The sequence below is a fragment of the Tenrec ecaudatus genome, chromosome 10 (assembly GCF_050624435.1).
Source record: "Tenrec ecaudatus isolate mTenEca1 chromosome 10, mTenEca1.hap1, whole genome shotgun sequence".
Lineage (NCBI taxonomy): Eukaryota > Metazoa > Chordata > Mammalia > Afrosoricida > Tenrecidae > Tenrec > Tenrec ecaudatus.
In genome coordinates, this window is record NC_134539.1 from 86,824,249 (window position 1) to 86,842,143 (window position 17,895).

The 17,895-nt window shown below is 54.9% G+C and overlaps 1 protein-coding gene across 1 annotated transcript in view; it reads left to right on the forward strand.

Moving 5' to 3' along the window:
• Window positions 1-358: 358 nt before the first annotated feature.
• Window positions 359-17,895, forward strand: part of MAP2K3 (mitogen-activated protein kinase kinase 3) — a 41,862-nt gene continuing 24,325 nt past the window's right edge. The window contains exon 1 of the mRNA XM_075560926.1: window positions 359-580. Within this exon, the coding sequence (XP_075417041.1) occupies window positions 532-580 (49 nt within the window). The 5' untranslated portion in view covers window positions 359-531. The remainder of the gene's footprint in view (window positions 581-17,895) is intronic.

Genomic DNA, 17,895 nt, shown 5'->3' on the forward strand with positions numbered 1-17,895 from the left:
GGGACGGGCTTACAGTTTGATAGGCTCCTGGACTCCCCTCCCACTCTTGGCCATTCGACGCTCGGGGCGGGGCCAAAGCCGGACGGGCTTGGGGCGGGGCTCGGATGTTCCTCGGGGAAGTGGGCGGGGCTTGACAGTGGGCGGGACCCAGCTGGGCCGAGTTTCCCGGGTGGTGGGCCGGCTTGACAGGCAGGGGGCAGGCTCTAATTCTGAGCAAGCGGTGGGCGGGGTCTTGGGCTGGACGGGCGGGGGCGGATGTGGAGTCTGATAGGCTGCCGGATGCGTTCCTGAGACAGGAAGCCAATCGGCGTGCGGGGCGGGGCTTACGTCGGGCGCCGTCAGGCTTGGTCTCCGTGGCACTGCCCAGTCTGGCTCCTGTGCGGCTCTTTGCGAACGCTTCCTGCCAGCCCTACTCAGCTACCCAGTCGCGCCCGGGGCACTTGCCCGCAGCCATGAGTTCTCGCGGCCCAGGTCGAGCCCGCTGCCCCCTGGAGTAGGCCCCACCTACGGCGCCGCCGGACCCTACCAACCATGGAGTCTCCAGCCCCGAGCCAGCCTGCAAGTGCACCTCCGCCCAAAGGTAGGACGCAGCCGGGCCCAGAAGTGGAACCGCTGCCCCCCCAGCACCCCCGGCAGAGCCCAGTCCTGCCCTGCCACCTTGGCCTCCCTGGGGACCTCCCATCCGGATCTGGGCAGCGCCTCAGCCCCCGAACTCTTATTTGGTCCCAGATCCCAGTGCGCTGGACTCTCTCTGACTCCCGAAGTGGGTCTTGGGGTGTACCCTGGAGCTCCCGGGGCTGACCGAGGCAGGGACCACACTCTGATCTCTCCTGTCGGGAATTTGGAGTCCTCACTGACCCACGATAGAGGCCTAAGGGCTGTCTGTATTTTGGCCGGACAGGCTGGGGTCCTTAGTGGAACCTATGTGGGACACACTCTGCTCTCCCTTGTTTCCTGGGCTGTGTCCAAGCTGTAACTTAAGTTTGATCCGCCTCCCGCATTTGGACCCGTTCCCCTGCTGGGACCTCTTTTTATCCCCACTCCTGGCAGGTACCCTGGCTACCCCTTAGCTCTGAACTGCCCTCTCTCCCACGCAGCTTCACTCCTGTGGGCCCTATTCCTGCCAACTGCACACGGCTTTTCCCCCAGACCCCCACGCACCCCACCCTCCTCACCCCACCCTGCAGCCCTGAACCCTCTAACTGTTCTAGGCTCTTTGGTCCTTCGTGGCTGCCCTCAGGCCCTCCCTCTCTGGTGTGCAGCCCTTCCTCGCTCTGCCCCTTTTGTATGCTTGTGTGCCGGACTCCACACTGGGCCATGGCCTGGGGCTCAGCCTCAGCCAGGTGCCAGGCTTGTTGCTGCCAGGCCTGTTCTGCCTGGCGGCCCATGAGTCCCGGGCCAGCTGCCAGACGGAGGTGCTTACCTGGAAAGGGGCTTGCTCTGCCTTTCCCAAGTTCCTGGAAATTTTTGATGTGGTGACCTGGCCACAGCAGCCGCAGAGGCAGCAGTAGGATTTGTCATACAGAGTGGGGAGGACAGGACTGGAAAGCAAAAGGGGATTTTCTTTCTTTCTTTCTTTTTTTTTGCAGGATAGGAAAGGATGTTTTTGACGTGTTAGAATCTCAGTAGGCTGGGGTGTGTGAGTGAGATTTCCAAACCGGACGTAGTTGTAATGAATGGGCTGCCGCACCCCAGCAGGTCCCCTGGGCCTCAGTGAGATGGCACTGTCCCTTCGTGGACCTCAGGACTGTGTTGAGAGATAATGCACCGTCCAGTGTGTGTGTGAAGAGCTCAGTGTGGTGCCCAGCACATGGGAGGTGTGCAGGAAGGGCAGGGGTGGGGGTGGGGTGGGGACTATGTGTATATCGATTGCTACTGTTTTCATGTTTGGAATGATCATAACCATACAGGGGCAAGGACGTACCTATGTTTGAGTTGCAGCTGCGGAGTGAAGCAGGTCACAGGAGCAGTTAAAAACCCAACGCTGTTGAGTTTAAATTCATAGCGATCTAGTAGGACAGAGTAGAACTGCCCCGGAGGGTTTCTGAGACTAAATCTTTTCGGAAGTAAACTGCCATGCTTGTCTCCTGTGGACTAGCTGGTGGGTTTGAACCGCTGATCTTCTGGTTAGTAACCAAACAGTGTTACCTCAGCATCACCAGGACTCCCTCCCACAGGAGCACTTAGTGAGCCCAGGCGCAGAAGAGACTGGGCCATGGGAGGCTGTTTGGGGTCCTGGGGTGGGTGTGGTCTTGTCCACCCCTTCTGCTAGAGGCTTCGGGGTGGCTGTGGTCCCGAGCTTGACTGGGTGGTCAAGGTAATTATATCTTACATAAGTGGGAGGCTGGATCCCTGACCGTTGCCCAACTTTTGTGAGTAACTTAGTAGGCACTCACTGGAGGAGGTGGCAGGGGAGGGGCATGCCTTGCACAGTCCTTGTGGAGTTTGGGAGCCAGTCAGCAAGACATGCCCCCTTCTGGCTTAGGGGTCTGGACTGGCACTGTTGTGGCATACTGGGGTCCCCCGTCAATACAAAACAGGAGTTAGGTGCAAGGCTATGAAGGCAGAGGCCATGGTTGGTGGGGGCCCTGCTGGGTTCTTGTGCTGTGTGACTTGAGACCTGGCGTGCTCCCCCCCACCTCTGGGCTCCTGTAGGGACCAGGATAGGATGTATTTCTGGCTTGGGGTGTTGGCTGACCTGTGGATTCAAGAACTGGCAATGTGCGTGGGCTGGTTGGAAGGTCAGAGGTCTCCCCCTGACAGCCTCTTCAGGCCTGGGACAGGATGTAGTGCTCTTTCATCAAAAATTATAAGACTTACTGAGGCTCATTCCCTGTGCCATGCATCCTGTCACTTATGGCATGCAGCCCCCTGTCCCATTTCATAGATGAGGACACTGAGATCCAGATGCATTACATACCTTGCTGGGCTTGGAGCCAGAATTCTACCCAGGACCTCATGTCTCTGTCATTTCGCCTGCTCACCCCATTCCTGTGCTGGATGTTGTGCCAGCCAGCATCTCCTCCCGGCCAGCTCAGGAGCTGGAGGATCGAGTGAGGCAGAGGCCACATTTTTGCGAAAGCATGCAAACTCTTTACAGTTGGCACACGGTGTGCTCACTGCAGCCCGACTCATTCAAGAGAGGATAACACTGAGGCCCGGCAGGGCAGGTACTGAGCTGGACCCACAGAGCTGGGGTCCTGACCCAGTGTCCTCCTCCGCCTAAGCACAGGACCCCTAGCCTCGGTTTTCTCAGAGAGGTTAGAACAAAGCAAGAAGAGGTTGGCACTTGACCTTGAAGATGCTTTGAGGGTCTTCCTTGCAGTGGGTCTCCATCTTCCCTTCCTGCCACGGAGATGATCTCAGTGCCCTCAGATGGAGGGCTTTCCACCGGGGCAGAAGGCTCCCAGCCCCTGGCCCCATTGTGCCCGTGCCACTTCTTCCACGCATCGCCATCTTTCTGGCCGCTGGCTCTAGGGCCAGTGGGCAAGGACACACTTGGTAGCACGACCCAGTGTGCTGTCTCCATGTCATGTGTGGGCACCCACGTGTCCTGTTCTCTTCATGCCACAGGCATCTGAGTTCCGCCTTCCGAGTGCTGCCCTGGAGGAGCCCCTCCCTGTCACCCCCCAGCTTCCCCGCGAGGACTGGAGGCTGAGGGGAGCACCTTGAGTGCCGTGGCCCATGGCTGCTGTCCCCATGGCTAGGAGGGTGTCCGATGGGATTTCCCCCACCCCTGGTGTGACGCACAGGAAACTATCAGCCAGCCCCAGCCTGGGGCTGAAGGGAGCAAAGTTTTTAGTCGCTGGTGTGGGGAGAGGTTGGGGCAACGGGAAGCTTCCGGTGAGTGAGTCAGCGCCCAGTGCCTGATGACTCACCCCTTGGGCATGCCAGCTGGCTGGCTGTTCCTGAAGGGCCCGGTGGGAGAGGGACTCTGTGCCTGGCCTAGTAGGCTGGCACTTGGCTTGGAGGTAGTCTCTTCCTGGGCCTCCGCTGGACTGGGACCCCTAGGTTGTCCCTCTCACCATGCCTGCCTCGCCCATGAAGGGTTTCCTTTATTAGGCAAGACTGCTTCCTCTTGCTCACCACGCAGGTGGCAGTCAGTGGGTGTTGACAGGCCTTTGTCCAGAAGACTCCTTGCGGCTCCTACAGCTACCGGGAGGTCAGGGTGGCCAGAAGCAGAGGCTGTGCAGAGGAAACCATGTCCTGTGGTGGCTGGGCTCTCCAACAGTGATGGAACGCATGGGCCTGGTGCACATCCCCGACATGAAGTCAAAGGCAGGGTTCTGCTCACTGTGAACGGCTCACGTCTCCTCGGCATGGCTCAGCTTGCAGCTGGAAAACCTCAGTTTCCACATTTGCAGAATGGGCAGGGGGCCCACTTGCTTGCCTTGCTGGTGGCTGCGAGACTGATGATGAAAAAGCATGATCCTACTTCCTGAGGGCAGGCTCTGGGCAAACTCAGCCTGGGGAGCACAGTGCCTGCACAGACTGGGGTGAGAGCCTGGGCTCTGGAGTAGATGGGCCTGGGTTCAAATCCTGCTGTGCGTCGCTGCTGCTTCCTTGCTTGAGCAAGCTGTGTCCTTTCTGACCTTCCCTTTCGTCACCTGTGAATCGGGATTAAAGGCCTTTCCCTGGCAGCCCGTTGGCCTAATTAGTGTTAATGCTCTCTATTTTACATCTCTGGTTTCCAATATCCATGGCAGTGGCTACCCAGAACCCATACACAACATTCACGATCCAGGGTCGATTAAGGAAGTTAGCAGGTTGTGCTGCCATCGAGAAAGGCTCAGGAGGGTTGTTTATCAGGACCTGTTGCAAAATTCTTTCAGTTCTGCTAATAAATGTCCAAAGAGCTTACGACTCCTCTGGAAGCCTCAGCTCAGAGGCATTCACCGCGAGCTCTGTAGGTCAGCAAATGAGCTCCCTGAATTAAGGGTTCAGAGGCACCCACTCTAGTGAACTTCAGCCCAAAGGCACTCTGGCTCTACTTCCATGGGTCAGCAAGGCCAGCTTTCCAGATCAACTGCCCGAGGCACCTCCCGCCACAAGCCAGCCTCACCTGCACAACAGCACTCAGTTTGACTTGCTCTGTGGGTTGGGAAGTCCGTCCCTCTGTTCTGTGCGCTGGCTGCTGGTCCTGCTGTGGCTCCTCTGATGTACAGCTGTCTTTTGGATCCAGGAGGTTCCCTGTGCAGGGATCTTGGGTGTAGGGGACACGCTCTGCTTCGGATACACTCTGCTCCTGGCTCTTGGTACAACAGGATAGCACCCTCGGGACTCGGGACTCCTGTTTGAAATTACTCACAAGTCTATCCTATCAGTATTTACCCCCTCCTTTCTTATCAGACCCACGCAGGACAAGGCCGTCTGGTGGGAGTTAGAGACTTTGGCTGGAAGAGCTGCACGATCATTCACTGGCCCTGCAGGAGTGTAGTAGGGGACACAAGAGAGTGTTTGTCACGTAGGCGCCATCGGCTCTTTTTTTTTTTTTTTTTTAACGGTTGGGCTGCTCCTCTTCCTGCAGGGAATGAATGAGCAAGACTTGTAGGCATGAGGTCTCCCGCTCCCTGCCGTCAGGTTGATTTCGACTCCCAATGACCCTAGGACAGAGTAGAACTGTCCCCCTGTGGGTTTTCAATACTGTAGCTCAGGGTCGTTCTCTCTGTGAGCAACTGGTGGTAGGATTCTGACCTTGAAGGTAGCAGCCCGATGGGTACACACCTCGTGGCAGGATTCTTCAATGGCAGCCAGAATTTGCCAGGCTCAAGGGCCTCTTCCCCATGATTCTGCACCTTGTGTCCACAAGCACTCAGCTTGACTTGCCCCGTGGGTTGGGAAGTCGACCACTTTGTCCCATGCTCCTGGCTCCTGATGTTTCAGCTATCTTCTGGACCCAGGAGGTTCCCGCTCTTGCCTATGAGTCTTCCTGGTGGGTCCATGGGGACCCAGTGCACTGGAGTACCTGACTGTGCCTGCAATGGGTCCCATCCGTACTTGTTGGTTGCTCAGCTCTAGCATCTGGGCAACACAGTGAATGCTTGCCTTGGGTTGGCTGCAGGCGTGCTGGTGACCCCTGACTCCGTGGGCCTTGGTTGGGAGGAGAGGCAGGCTATGGGGCAGAGCTGCAGCTGCCATCTCTTGTCAGAAGATTCCAGTCTAGCTGAGCAGGAGGACATCCCAGCAGGAACCCCCTCCTAGGAGGTAGGAGTTGGGCAGGCCTGGCTGGAGCCCAGCCCGTCACCTGGGACCCGCAGCCTCCCAAGACCCTGCCACGTGTTGATGTGCCCTCAGCAGTACTTCTTGTCCGGGCATCGGCTCGCTCGGGCCAGGTTGGAGCAGTAGCCTGAGGGTGCTCCTTTCTGTCCCGTCCTGTCCCCTCAGTCCTGGGTGCAGGAGCAGCCCCATCACCCTGCCCCGAGTCTTCTCTGAGGTGCCACAGGCTGAGCTGGCATCCCAGGGGCTGCCCTTCCCATGGCCCCTCCTACCTCCAGTGACCTAGCTGGCCCTCCCTGTGTTGGCTGCCTCTGCTCTGCCACCTGGTTGAACCCAGCCCTGGCATAGGGCAACCCATTTATTTATTTGTTTTCTATTGTAAATACATGACAGGTGCCAAAAGAATACTCAGGATGTTTCTATACGTGCATGTATATATATACTTTTTAATATATTCAAAAGGGAACTGGTTTTAATTATTTGAAAACAATAAAAATTGTGCATCAAATACAAAGTGCCTGGCTTATGGTATTTCTATATTTTTATAAAGTCCAAATAAAGTGAATTATGCATAATTATGAATTATGCTGATACCCAGGACAGGTCAAGCAATGGAGTGTGACTGTGGCCTTGAAGCCCCCAGACCTGCATCTTTCCCCATACACTCGTCCACTGCAGTCCCTAACTAGTTACTGTAGTCTTGTGGCGTGTGCTCATGGTACGCTTATGCCCAATCCTGTGGCCCTGGCCGTGCTTGCAGCAATGCATGTGGACAATGCTGTCGTGGGGCTGGAACGAGCTGGGAGCAGGCAACCCAGGGATCTAGGGCCTTCTCTGCGCATGAGCGTTTTGCTGTAACCTCACCCTGCCTCAGGTTCTTCATGAACGGTGCGGGTGATGCCAGGCTTGGCATGAGGCACCTGTGAGGTGGTAGAGGGAAATGCCGATGACAGGGCTGGCTCAGCATGTGCAGGTGCTTGTTTGCGTAAGTGTTGGCCTAAGAGGTGTACGGTGCCTGGCCCACATGCTGCACCCACGCTCCCAGCTTTCCTTGTCTGCACCCCATTGTTATGATAACCGAGGCTTGCTGGAGCCTGTGGACGCAGTGACACTTCAGGCCCTTGGGTCAGTTCAGGGAAGGTCTGCAGTGTCAGGTGAGGTGTTAGGGTCACCCCAGATATGAGAAGGCTGAGAACCACGCCTTGGGGGTGTGCTGGGGGTGACTTGTCTGGGTGGCTGGCCCTGGATGGGGTGGGCAGGCTCTCTGGGTGGCCTCAGAATTTCTAGCATGAGGGACTGGCCCATCTGCCCTGTTTGCTCTCTGACCTAGTCAGTCCCAGCTCAACTTCAGAATCTGTCTCCTTCTCTGGACAACTGATGCGTCACCCCCCCCCCCCTCCCAGTCCCTTCCTCCGGCCTGATGCTAAGGGTGGGAAGTGGTGGATATATTCTGGGGTAAGGCTACCAGGGGTGCCCAGTTCTGACTTGGAGCCCCCCTCATGGCTGCCTCCCATTGGCCATTGGTATCTCAGTGTTCTTGATAGCAGAAACAGGAGCAGCATTTGTGAAGGGACGGTGCATCTGCTGTTTGGTGCATGCCCAGGCCTTCTTGGGGGCTGCATGCACTGCTGGGTGGGCTGCGCTGACTTGGGCAACCACAGTCTGGCCCTCAGTGAGCCCTTGCATGAGCCCCATCCCCGAGACGCCCTCGATTGGGCCAGATGCTCTCCGATTGAACCCTCATGGTCATCAGGACCCTAAGCCGTAGCATTCAGCCTCTCTTAAATCTTGTAGGTCAAATGGCTGCCTGAAGAGGGGGACATAGTGGCTCAGGTCTCTGGCGCCCATACCTCCCATTTCTTCCACTCCTAGAACACATCTGACATCCTTTTCGATGTGTTCTCAGGAGAGACCAGCCCCTGGCAAAGGACACCAGACTTGCTAAAGTAGAAGGTCAGCGAAAAAGAGGGAGACCATCGAGGAGATGGCCACGACAGGGGGGCTCAAACGTAAGAATTGTGGGGGCCCTGGTGGGCTGGCAGTGTCTTGTTCTGTTGTCCGTAGGGAGACTGAGTCAGCATGACTCAGAGGCTCTGCATAACCGCGGCCAGAGCCAGTGATTGAGCACTCAGCTACTAGCTGAAGGGCTGGCAGTTTGAACCCACCCAGACGCACATGGGCCCACCATGAACCGGCCTGACGTCAGATGAGTTAAGCGGTAGGTGCTACAGGCGGTTAGACATCACGAGCAGTTTCCTGTTGGCTGCAGCTTCTGTGCAGAGAAGAGCATTTTCATCCACACGCTTTGCCATTTTGTCTTCTTGTGTCTTGGAGATGACCCCTTCCCTGCGAGGGGTTACTGCCCGGCATCCCCTCGAGGGCTTGAGCCAGCCCATAGCCAATTCAGTACTCTCTCGATCTGTTGCTTTCACAACCCCTGGACCTCACTTCCTCATTTGTAAAGTGGAGATCATGCTAGTACCTGACTCACAAAAGTCTCTGAGAAGTTCATAGGAGATGTAATTAAAGTGATTAATGCAGGCCTGGCACTCACTCGGTAATGATTATTTATTTTTTGCGTCTCGTGAGAGTTAGTTGTCATCGAAGGATGAATTCCCTGAGGTGGAATTTCTGGGCCAAGGGAAGTGAGGTTGTTCGGGACTTTAAGCTGTCTTCCAAAGAAGCGGCTTGGGAAGTCATAGGCCCTTCAGCATCAAGAGCAGGTCACTATAGGCTGCATAGGCTGGACACGGCCCAGCCTTTGGCTTCCCGGAAGGCTCAGTCCAGGGAGGTCTGGCCAGATGCACTAGGGATGTCCCCGGCTCTTGGTAAAGCTTCTCAGTGGGTGGTAAGTTATTTAATATGCTATTTCTAGCTATTGCCCTCAATTTGGTGATATGTTGTAAATCTTGGGATAAGTTCTGTGGTTCAAACCCACCAGCTGCTCTGAGGGAGAAAGATGAGGCTGTCTGCACCCATACGATTGTACGGTGTTTGGGTTGCTCCCTAGGTTGCTCTATAGGCTAGAATTGACGCGGTGGCAGAGAGTTTTTGTTTCATTTGTTTGTTTTTAATGCCTTTGTTTATTATCTCATTTTAGAGTGAGTTGTTCATTATGTTACTGAAGTAGGATCAGGATGGGATGTATCTTGACTTGCCACCTTGCTAGAGAGTGTGACTCAAGTCACTACCATTAGTTGCTTTGGTGGTTAGTCTGCATCCGTCCAGTATATAGGAAGGTTCTGGTAAAGTTCTCTCTCTTTCTCTCTCACTCACTCTGCATCCTGGCTCTTCTTCACTGGACTCCTGGTTCATGGAACTTGTCACCAGCCTATCATCTCATCATTCAAACATGGTCACAGCAGTACCTAGAGAGCTGCCAGAATTCAAGCTGAATTCAGAAGAGGATGTGGAATGGGGGATATCACATCATTGTGACATCAGATGGATCTTGGCTGAAAGCAGAGATATCCGAAAGTTGTTTACTTGTGTTTTATTGACTATGTAAAAACATTCAGCTATATGGATCATAACAAACTATGGACCACAATGGGAAGAAAGAGAATTCTGGGACACTTAATTGTGCCCATGTGGTACCTGCCCATGGATCAAGACGTAGTTATTAAAAAAAAAAGACATCTTATTTGAACAGAACAAGGGAATGCTGAGTGGTTTTAAATCAGGAAAGGTGTGCATCAGGGTTCCATTCTGTCACCACCCTTTGTCTGTATGCTGAGCTATCTGAGGAAGAATGTGGACTGTCTGAGGAAGAAACTGGACTATCAGAGGAAGAATGTGGCATCAGGAGGGGAAGGAGATCATTAACAACCTGTCATAAAGCAGACACACCTTGCTTGCTGAAAGCAAGGAGGACTTGAAGTACTTGCTGGTGAAAATCAAAGACTCCAGACCCTGGTATGGATTATAATTCAATGTAAAGGAAACACACTTCTTCACAACTGGACCAACAGACAACATCATTGATAAATGAGAAAAGATTGCTGTCATCAGGAATTTCATTTGCTTGGATACCACGTTCAATTTTCATGGAAGCAGCAGCCAAGAAGTCAAAGGACGCCCTGCCTGGGGAAATGGGCAGCACAAGACTTCTTTAAGTGTTGAAGATCAAGGACGTTCCTCTGAGGACTAAGGTGCGCCTGACCCAAGCACGGCATTTTCTAGTTGCCTTACATGCATGTGAAAGCTGCACAAAGAATAAGGAAGACTGTAGATGAATCAATCCTGGATATCTGAACGTACAGTCTTCCAGAAGGACAGACAAACCTGTCTTGGAAGAAGTACAGCCAGAATGCTCCTTAGAAGGGAGTGTCTCTACACAATGGATGGATGGATTGTGATAAGAGTTGTAGGAGCCCCCAATAAAGTGATTAAAAAGAAGAAGAAGAAGAAGAAGTGAATGTCTCTGGCTGGGGCTTAATCAAGGGCAATGTATCAGCGAGGAATTACTAAACCAAATGAAAGCCGAACATGATGGTGGGACAAGAGGAAAGTAAAAGGAAACACAGGAAAGAGCCAGGAGGCAAAGGACATTTATAGAGATCTAAATACAGGCAGGTACATATGTAAATATAGTGATACATAACAGAGGGAAATAGATCTATGTACTTACATCTTCTATATGTTAAGAATTAGGTAGCAGATGGACATTGGGCCTTGACTCAAGTACTCCCTCAACATAAGAACACTTTGTTCTAAAAATCCGGCATTCTGTGATGCTTACCTTCCCAACATGATTGCTGAAGACAAAATGGATGCATAATCAAATGTGATGAAGAAAGCTGATGGTACCCGGCTATCAAAAGATAGTGTCTGGGGTCTTAAAGGCTTGAAGATAAACAAGCAGCCATGTAACTGAGAAGGAGCAAAGCCCACATGGAAGAAGCACACCTGTGTGATCATGAGGTGTTGATGGGATCAGCTATCAGGCATCTAAGACCCAGAACAAAATCATACCAATTGTGAATGGGGGGTGGGCACAGAGTGGAGACCCAAGGCCCATCTGTAGACAATTGGACATCCCACCAGAAAGGTCACAAGGAAGAGATGAGCCAGTCAGGGTGCAGTATAGCACTGATGAAACACATAACTTTCCTCTAGGTCTTTAATGCTTCCTCTCCACCACTATCATGACCTCAATTCTACCTTACAAATGCACATTGCTACAGACAAAAACCCGCAACACAGGGAATCCAGGATAGATAAACCCCTCAGGGCCAACAATGAGCATAGAGCTACCAGGAGGATGAGGGAAAGATGGGGGGAGAAAGGGGGAATCGATCACAAGGATCAACATATAACCCCTTCCAGGGGGACGAACAATGGAAAAGTGGGTGAAGGGCAACAGAGGATGATGTGAGATATGAAAATAATAGTCTATAACTTATCAAGGGTTCATGAGGGAGGGAGGGGAAAATGAGCTGATACCAAGGACTCAAGTAGAAAGAAAATGCTTTGAAAATGAAGATGGCAACATACGTACAAATGTGCTTGGCACAATGGATGAATGTATGGATTGTGGTAAGAGATGTAAGAGCCCCCAGTAAAAGTATTTAAGAATTAAAAAAAAAGCCCCCCAAAAAGAAGTGAGAGTCTCATGAATTTTGGACTTGTTACCAGTCCCTGGAAAAGGATGTCGTGCTTGGTACCGTAGAGGGTCCCTGAAAAAGAGGGTCGACCAGTGGCTGCAGCTCTGAGCACAAGCCCAGGAGAGGTGGTGAGGATGGGCAGGACTGGGCAGTGTTGTATTCTGTTGTACATAGGGATACTCTGAGCGAGAACCAGCTTGATGGCATTTAACCACAAGAGGACCTGAGAGCTCACTGAGGGAGGACGGAGAGTTGATCTCAGAGACGATGGATTGGTTCAGCTGTTTGGAAACGTTGGAGATTTGGGGCATCTTTAACCTGCAACTCATGGGGATCCTTGTGCTGACCCTTCTAGAGAAATGAACGATGCGAGAGGTGGGTGCACCTGTCTGCGGAGGGGACCCTGTGCCCTGCTTTTTTGAATCCCCACCATTGTGGGAATTGTTCCATTATTGCAGTGTGTTCTTGCACCATCCCCTGTCTGCCACCCCCTGCGCCAGGCCCAGGCACCCGCTGGTCTCTGGGACTGCACAGCTGCCCCCTGTGCGCGCCTCTGTTCTCTAGAATGCCCTCTTCCTCGCCTCCATGACGGCCACATCTCCTCAGAGGGGACCTGCCCGGCCCCTCCTCAGCACCCTTTTCCTTTGGCACACAGCCCCCCGAGGATGACCTGGGAGTGTTGTCTGAGTCAGTTTTGTGACCTTGTTTGCTGTCAGTCTGTCTCCCCTGTGCGTCTAGGTTCCTTTGCTGGCTTCTGGGATCATCTTTTGCTCTGGGGGCCTTCCTGTGACTTGTGGGGTGTTTAGCAGCACCCGTCACTAGCCAGGAGTACCCGCAGTTGTGAAAACCAAATTGTCTCCAGACATCGCCTGTGTGTCTCCAGGGGCCAGGCTTAGCCTGAGGACCACTGTTGCTCCAGGGCCTCCTTGCTGGGAGGGCTGTGGGCTTGGCATGTGGAAAGACTGGACGCTGTGATGTTGCCCGAGGGGGGCTTCCCATCCAAGCTGTGCTTGGAAAGCAGGGTCGGGGAGGCGCTCTGGCTGGCCAGGTGAGTAGCAGGCAGCTGGGGGGTGGGGGTGGGGGAGAGGAGGACCCGTCTAGGTCAGAGACATTCACCTGGGGGATGGGTCCACCTTGGTGTACACTGGGCAGGGCGTGTTCCAGAGCTGGAATAGAGTTCCGTCTGCGCCCTCAGTCCCCTATGCAAGACCCCCGGGACCTCTGCGGGGGTGGGGAGGGTACAGAGTGCTGGGGCAGCCTCGTTCTGAGGGGCTCCTTCTGTCGCCTTGCTGACACTGGAGGTAGCCCAGGGTCTCAGGAAGGACGTCACAGGGCATGATGTAGGCATTAGGCAGATGGGGCCTGGGCCTTGTCCTTGGGATGTTGCTTGCCTCTGAGCCTCAGTGGTCCTGCCTTATAAAGTGGGCACTGGGGCTCGAGGGCTGCGTCTGGGGCTCTGCCCCACCAGCGAGCCTGCGCAGTGGGGCTGCTGTGTGACAACTGAGTCTGGGTTTGCGAGGACAGAGCATTCAGCCGGGCTGGAGCCCAGCACAGCCACGGAGCGGGAGCTGTTTGTGCACCTGGACCAGCGGTTCTCAACCTGTGGGGCGCGGCCCCTTTGGGGGTCCAACGACTCTTTCACAGGAGTCTCCCGATTCATAACGGTAGCAAAATGACAGTGATGAAGTAGCAATAAGAATAATTTTACGGTTGGGGGTCTCCACAACATGAACTGTATGAAAGGGTCATGACATTAGGAAGGTGATAGGCCCTACACCAGGCTTCCCTTCTTTTCTTCGGGGTCTCCGCCGCCCCACTGGTGCAGAGGACGCGGTTAGCTGCTTTGTACCTGTCCTCAGGACAGGTTGAGTGTGTTGGGGCGGAGGTGTGTGGACCGGGCCTGAGTGGATGGGGAAGGCCCTGCTGCGTCCTGTTCGCAGAGAGCCTGGTCCCAGAGGTACTTTGGGCCCGAGGACAAACCATTTCTTAGGAACACTCAGGGCTCTGGGTTTTCCAGAGAAAGCAGCGCTTGTGGGAAGCACTGAATACTCCAGAGTAGGAGCTCGGGACAGCCTTGAGGGGCAGGTTGATGTTGGCCGTGGAACTGAGTGATGCAGCCACTGAACACGACGTGCCCCAAGCTCCCCGCCTCCCGCCCCAGGACGACAGCGCAGCCACAGGAACTCGGACCCTCGAGGGGCGGGGAAGCCCCTCTGGCTTTGTTCACACTTGATCTTTGGTGCATCTTCGTGTCCGCTGGCCACCAGACACTTGTGAGCTGGCCTTGGTCATTTCCACTGAACGCCTCCAGCACCCCGAGACTGTGAAGGCACAGAGCTGCAGAGTGGGGAAAGAAGGGGCCGCTGGACTGAGAACCCGGGGCCCTCTCAGGACTCTCAGGTTGCCCTTGGCCGGCCATGTCTTTGGTGAGTCCCGCACCCCAAACTGACCACCCTCAAGTCAGCGACCCTGCGGGGCAAGGGCGAATTGCCCTTGTGTTTTTCCGAGACTGTCACCCTTACCGGAGTAGAACACTTCACCTTTCTCCCGCGGAGTGCCTGGTGACTTCGGATTTCTGACCTTGCGGTTAGCAGTCCAGGCCACCAGACTCCATTTTGTGAGTCAAAACTCAAACACCTCCAACTCACTGCCATTGGGTGGATGCCGACTCACAGCACTTTGTCAATAACCTCACAGCCCGGGTGACACACTGTTGTCCTCAGGACCGCGGCGTCAGCCCGACAGGGGCACACAGCTGGCCTGTGGCAGAGGTGGCCTGCAAAGACAGTGCATCTGAGACGGGGCCTCTGCAACTATAGCTTGTGCGTGGGACCGGAAGGGGACTCCCTCGGTGACTCAGTGGGCTGCCTGAGCTGAGTTGTCAGGAAAAGGCTCGCTGAGTACAGGAGCAAAGAGTAGCATACCAGGGGTGAGTGCTTTGGGCAGAGGGAAGTTTGTGCAAAGGCCCTGAGGTGGAAAGGAAGGTGTCTCACTGAAGGACAGTGCAGTCTGAGTTGACGAGAGCTGGGGAGAGGGGCTGTGTGATTGCTGAGACCCCTGCCCGCCCATGGGGACATCGTTGTAGCTTCGAATCAGCTGCTGCATTCTTCTCTCGCTCAGTGCCTCTGCCTCCTCTCCGCGAGGCAGCTCCAGGCCTGTGCAAGCACAAAGACACAAGGACACCTGGCGACACCCCAGGTGCTTGGATGGCCTGTGCGTTGAGGTCGATGCTTGCCTCCGCTTGCTGGTGGCAGCCTTTGAATCTGTTTGTTTTGGTGACCGTCACCATGTGGGCACACCTGAGTAGCTCTGGGTGGCCTGGCCAGCTGGCTCCGCCTCCCTCTCTCTGGCAAACAGTGATAGCAGCTGCAGCCTGTTTCTGCCTCACCCACTCCCTCTGATAGCTTGCAGGGCCCTGCGGGTCACTTCTGACAGGCTTGGTGACCATCATGGCATGAGTAGGCTTCTGTCTGTAGTCTTTAATGAGTAGGCAGAAGCGGGTGAAGAGGCTAGCACCCACAGCTCTCAGCCCACCTCGGTGGCACACTGTGGTTAGGCTCTGACTGGCCACCAGGGCAGATATTGGCAGTGCGAAGGCTCTGCACGCAGCCTTGGGAACTGGCCTCTGGGTGTCTCTGGAGTCAGTCCCTCATGGGAGAGGCTGGCTTGTGCATCCCTGAGTCTGTCCTCTTTCCTCCGGGTTCAGGACAGCTGGATCTGGGCCTTGTCTTCACTAAAGTTGACATGCCTTTTCAACGTAGGAAAGGAGGTGCGTCTGATCACCCGCAGGTGTTGGGCCTGCCCTGTGCATTTTAGACGTGGGAGGGGCCCCGCCTGCGCCAGCCTCAGAGGCCCCGGTGCATGTCACACACAGGCCTGGTGGCTGGAATGAATGTGGAGACGGAGGCTCCTGTGACAGACGGTTGGTGTGAATGGTGGTTGGGGGGAGTATTTTAGCTTCTCCTCTGCCACCCATGCTAAGTGACCTTGGGCACAGTCACACCTCCTGGAGCTGGGATTGGGACTCTGCATGTCCTCCTTGGCCAGCTCTTTGCCAGCTCCTTTTTCAGCTCCCCAACTGATGGCCTCCTCCTTCCAGGGCCACCCGGGGACAGTGCTGAGCCATGCTTAGTCCCCTTGGCTAGCTCTGCAGGGGTGGACAATGGGTCGCTGACAAGCTCACTCAGTCCCTAGTGAGCAAGGGTGCCAGTTCAGGGGTCAAACTCTTCATGACCTGGGGAGGGAGCAGGGCATCATCTCTGGTGCTCTTGGACAGGTTGGCTGGCAAATGGTAGAACTTGGTGGGGTGGGAGGGAAGAAGGCATGGAGTGGTCTCCAGGTGAATGGGTTCATGGTCTTCCTGGCCCCAGACTCCCCCTCTGGGAGCTTCAGTCTCCTTGTCCTCAATGGGCTTCTAGTCCCCCTCCCCCATGACACCCCCTATGGGACTGTGTGGACCCTGCTGGACTCCCCTCTCTTAGCAAGCAGCTGGGGATGGTCCTCACAGAAGGGGGAACTGAGGCCAAGGGAGACACCTGAGATGTGAAGTGTTGTGGGCAAGGGCAAGATAAGGCCCGAGGGTTCAAGTCTCAGGCCTGGTTGACTTACCCTGCCCACGTGAAGTGAGGTCTCCCAGGCACCCCAAGACCCTCACTTTCCCAGCCTGGCTCAGAGGAAGCTAACAGTGTCCAGGGTCAGGATGGGAATGCCCAGCTGTACAATGCGGTTCAGCAACTCCAGCCTCACAGGCTGCCGATTTGATTCTCAGGTGGAGCAGCTGCAGCTGAAAGAGGAGCAGGGCTGGCCGCACCATGGTCAGTGTCAGAGTGCCCCCACCTGTGCATCTGGCTGGGGAGACCCTTGAACTTTGCCATGTAGGGTGCCCACCCAACATGTTGGTACACCTAGGGAATAACGCAGTGCCTACTACTGTGCTGCCTGCCTGTTAGGGACCCCAGCTCATGTCTGCTCAAGACCTTCAGTCATCCAGCGAGACAGATGGGGATACTGAGAGTGGTGAGGAGTCAGGGCCTGAATGGTGGCCCACTTTAGGCCCCCTCCTGTGATTAGTGTGATAAATGAGGGTGAGTGCTATGGGAGGCAGGGACCTGGTCCCAGACCTGCCTGGGTCTACTCCCTAGGGCTCCGTGGCCAGGGTGGCTCCCGAGTGTGTGCAGTAGAAACCTGTGGGTGTTGGCCTGAGCCGGGGGCCTGTGGCCTTCTCTTCCAGCTGGTGTGCAGGAAGCTCAGTTGGGGCACAGCCCTGGCTTCTGGCCTTGGCCCTCACCCAACCCTTCAGACGTTCTGTCCCAGCTCCTTACTCAGCTGTTTCCTTACCTGACTCACATTTTCAGACTCCGCTTACAATCACAAAAGGGCTAACATTATATGACCACATGTACATCAAGAGAAAAGGCAAGGCAAATGTAAAAAGACAAATGTTTATTAGCCATGGTTACCAAAGTGGAAGGGAGTGGAGCCTAGGGAGGGGGTGGGGGTGTCGTGACTGCTCCAGGAATGCTGGTGGTGTAGTGGATCCCTTGGTGGCTTAGTGGATACCTTGGTGGCACGGTGGATACCTTGGTGGTGTAGTGGATCCCTTGGTGGTGTGGTGGATCCCTTGGTGGTGTGGTGGATCCCTTGGCGGCGTAGTGAATCGCTTGGCAGTGTAGTGGGTCCCTTGGTGGCACGGTGGGTCCCTTGGTGGCGTAGTGGGTCCCTTGGTGGCGTAGTGGGTCCCTTGGTGGCGTAGTGGGCCCCTTGGTGGTGTAGTGGATCGCTTGGTGGTGTAGTAGATCACTTGGTGGCATAGTGGATCCCTTGGTGGGCTCTAAGCACAAGGTCAGCAGTTGGAAACCATCAGCTCCTCCACAGGAGAGAGGCAAGGCTCTCTCTGTACATCCATAAAAGTGTGCAGTCTCTCAGAGAGCCCCGGAGTAAGTTCTGTCCTGTCCTTTAGGGACACGGTGAGTAGGGATCGACCTTACTTGTTGAGCACTGAGTGTGGCTGTCTTAGGGCCCTCGTGTTGCTGTGGCAGAAATATCATCCGTGGGTGGTTTTAGCAAACAGACC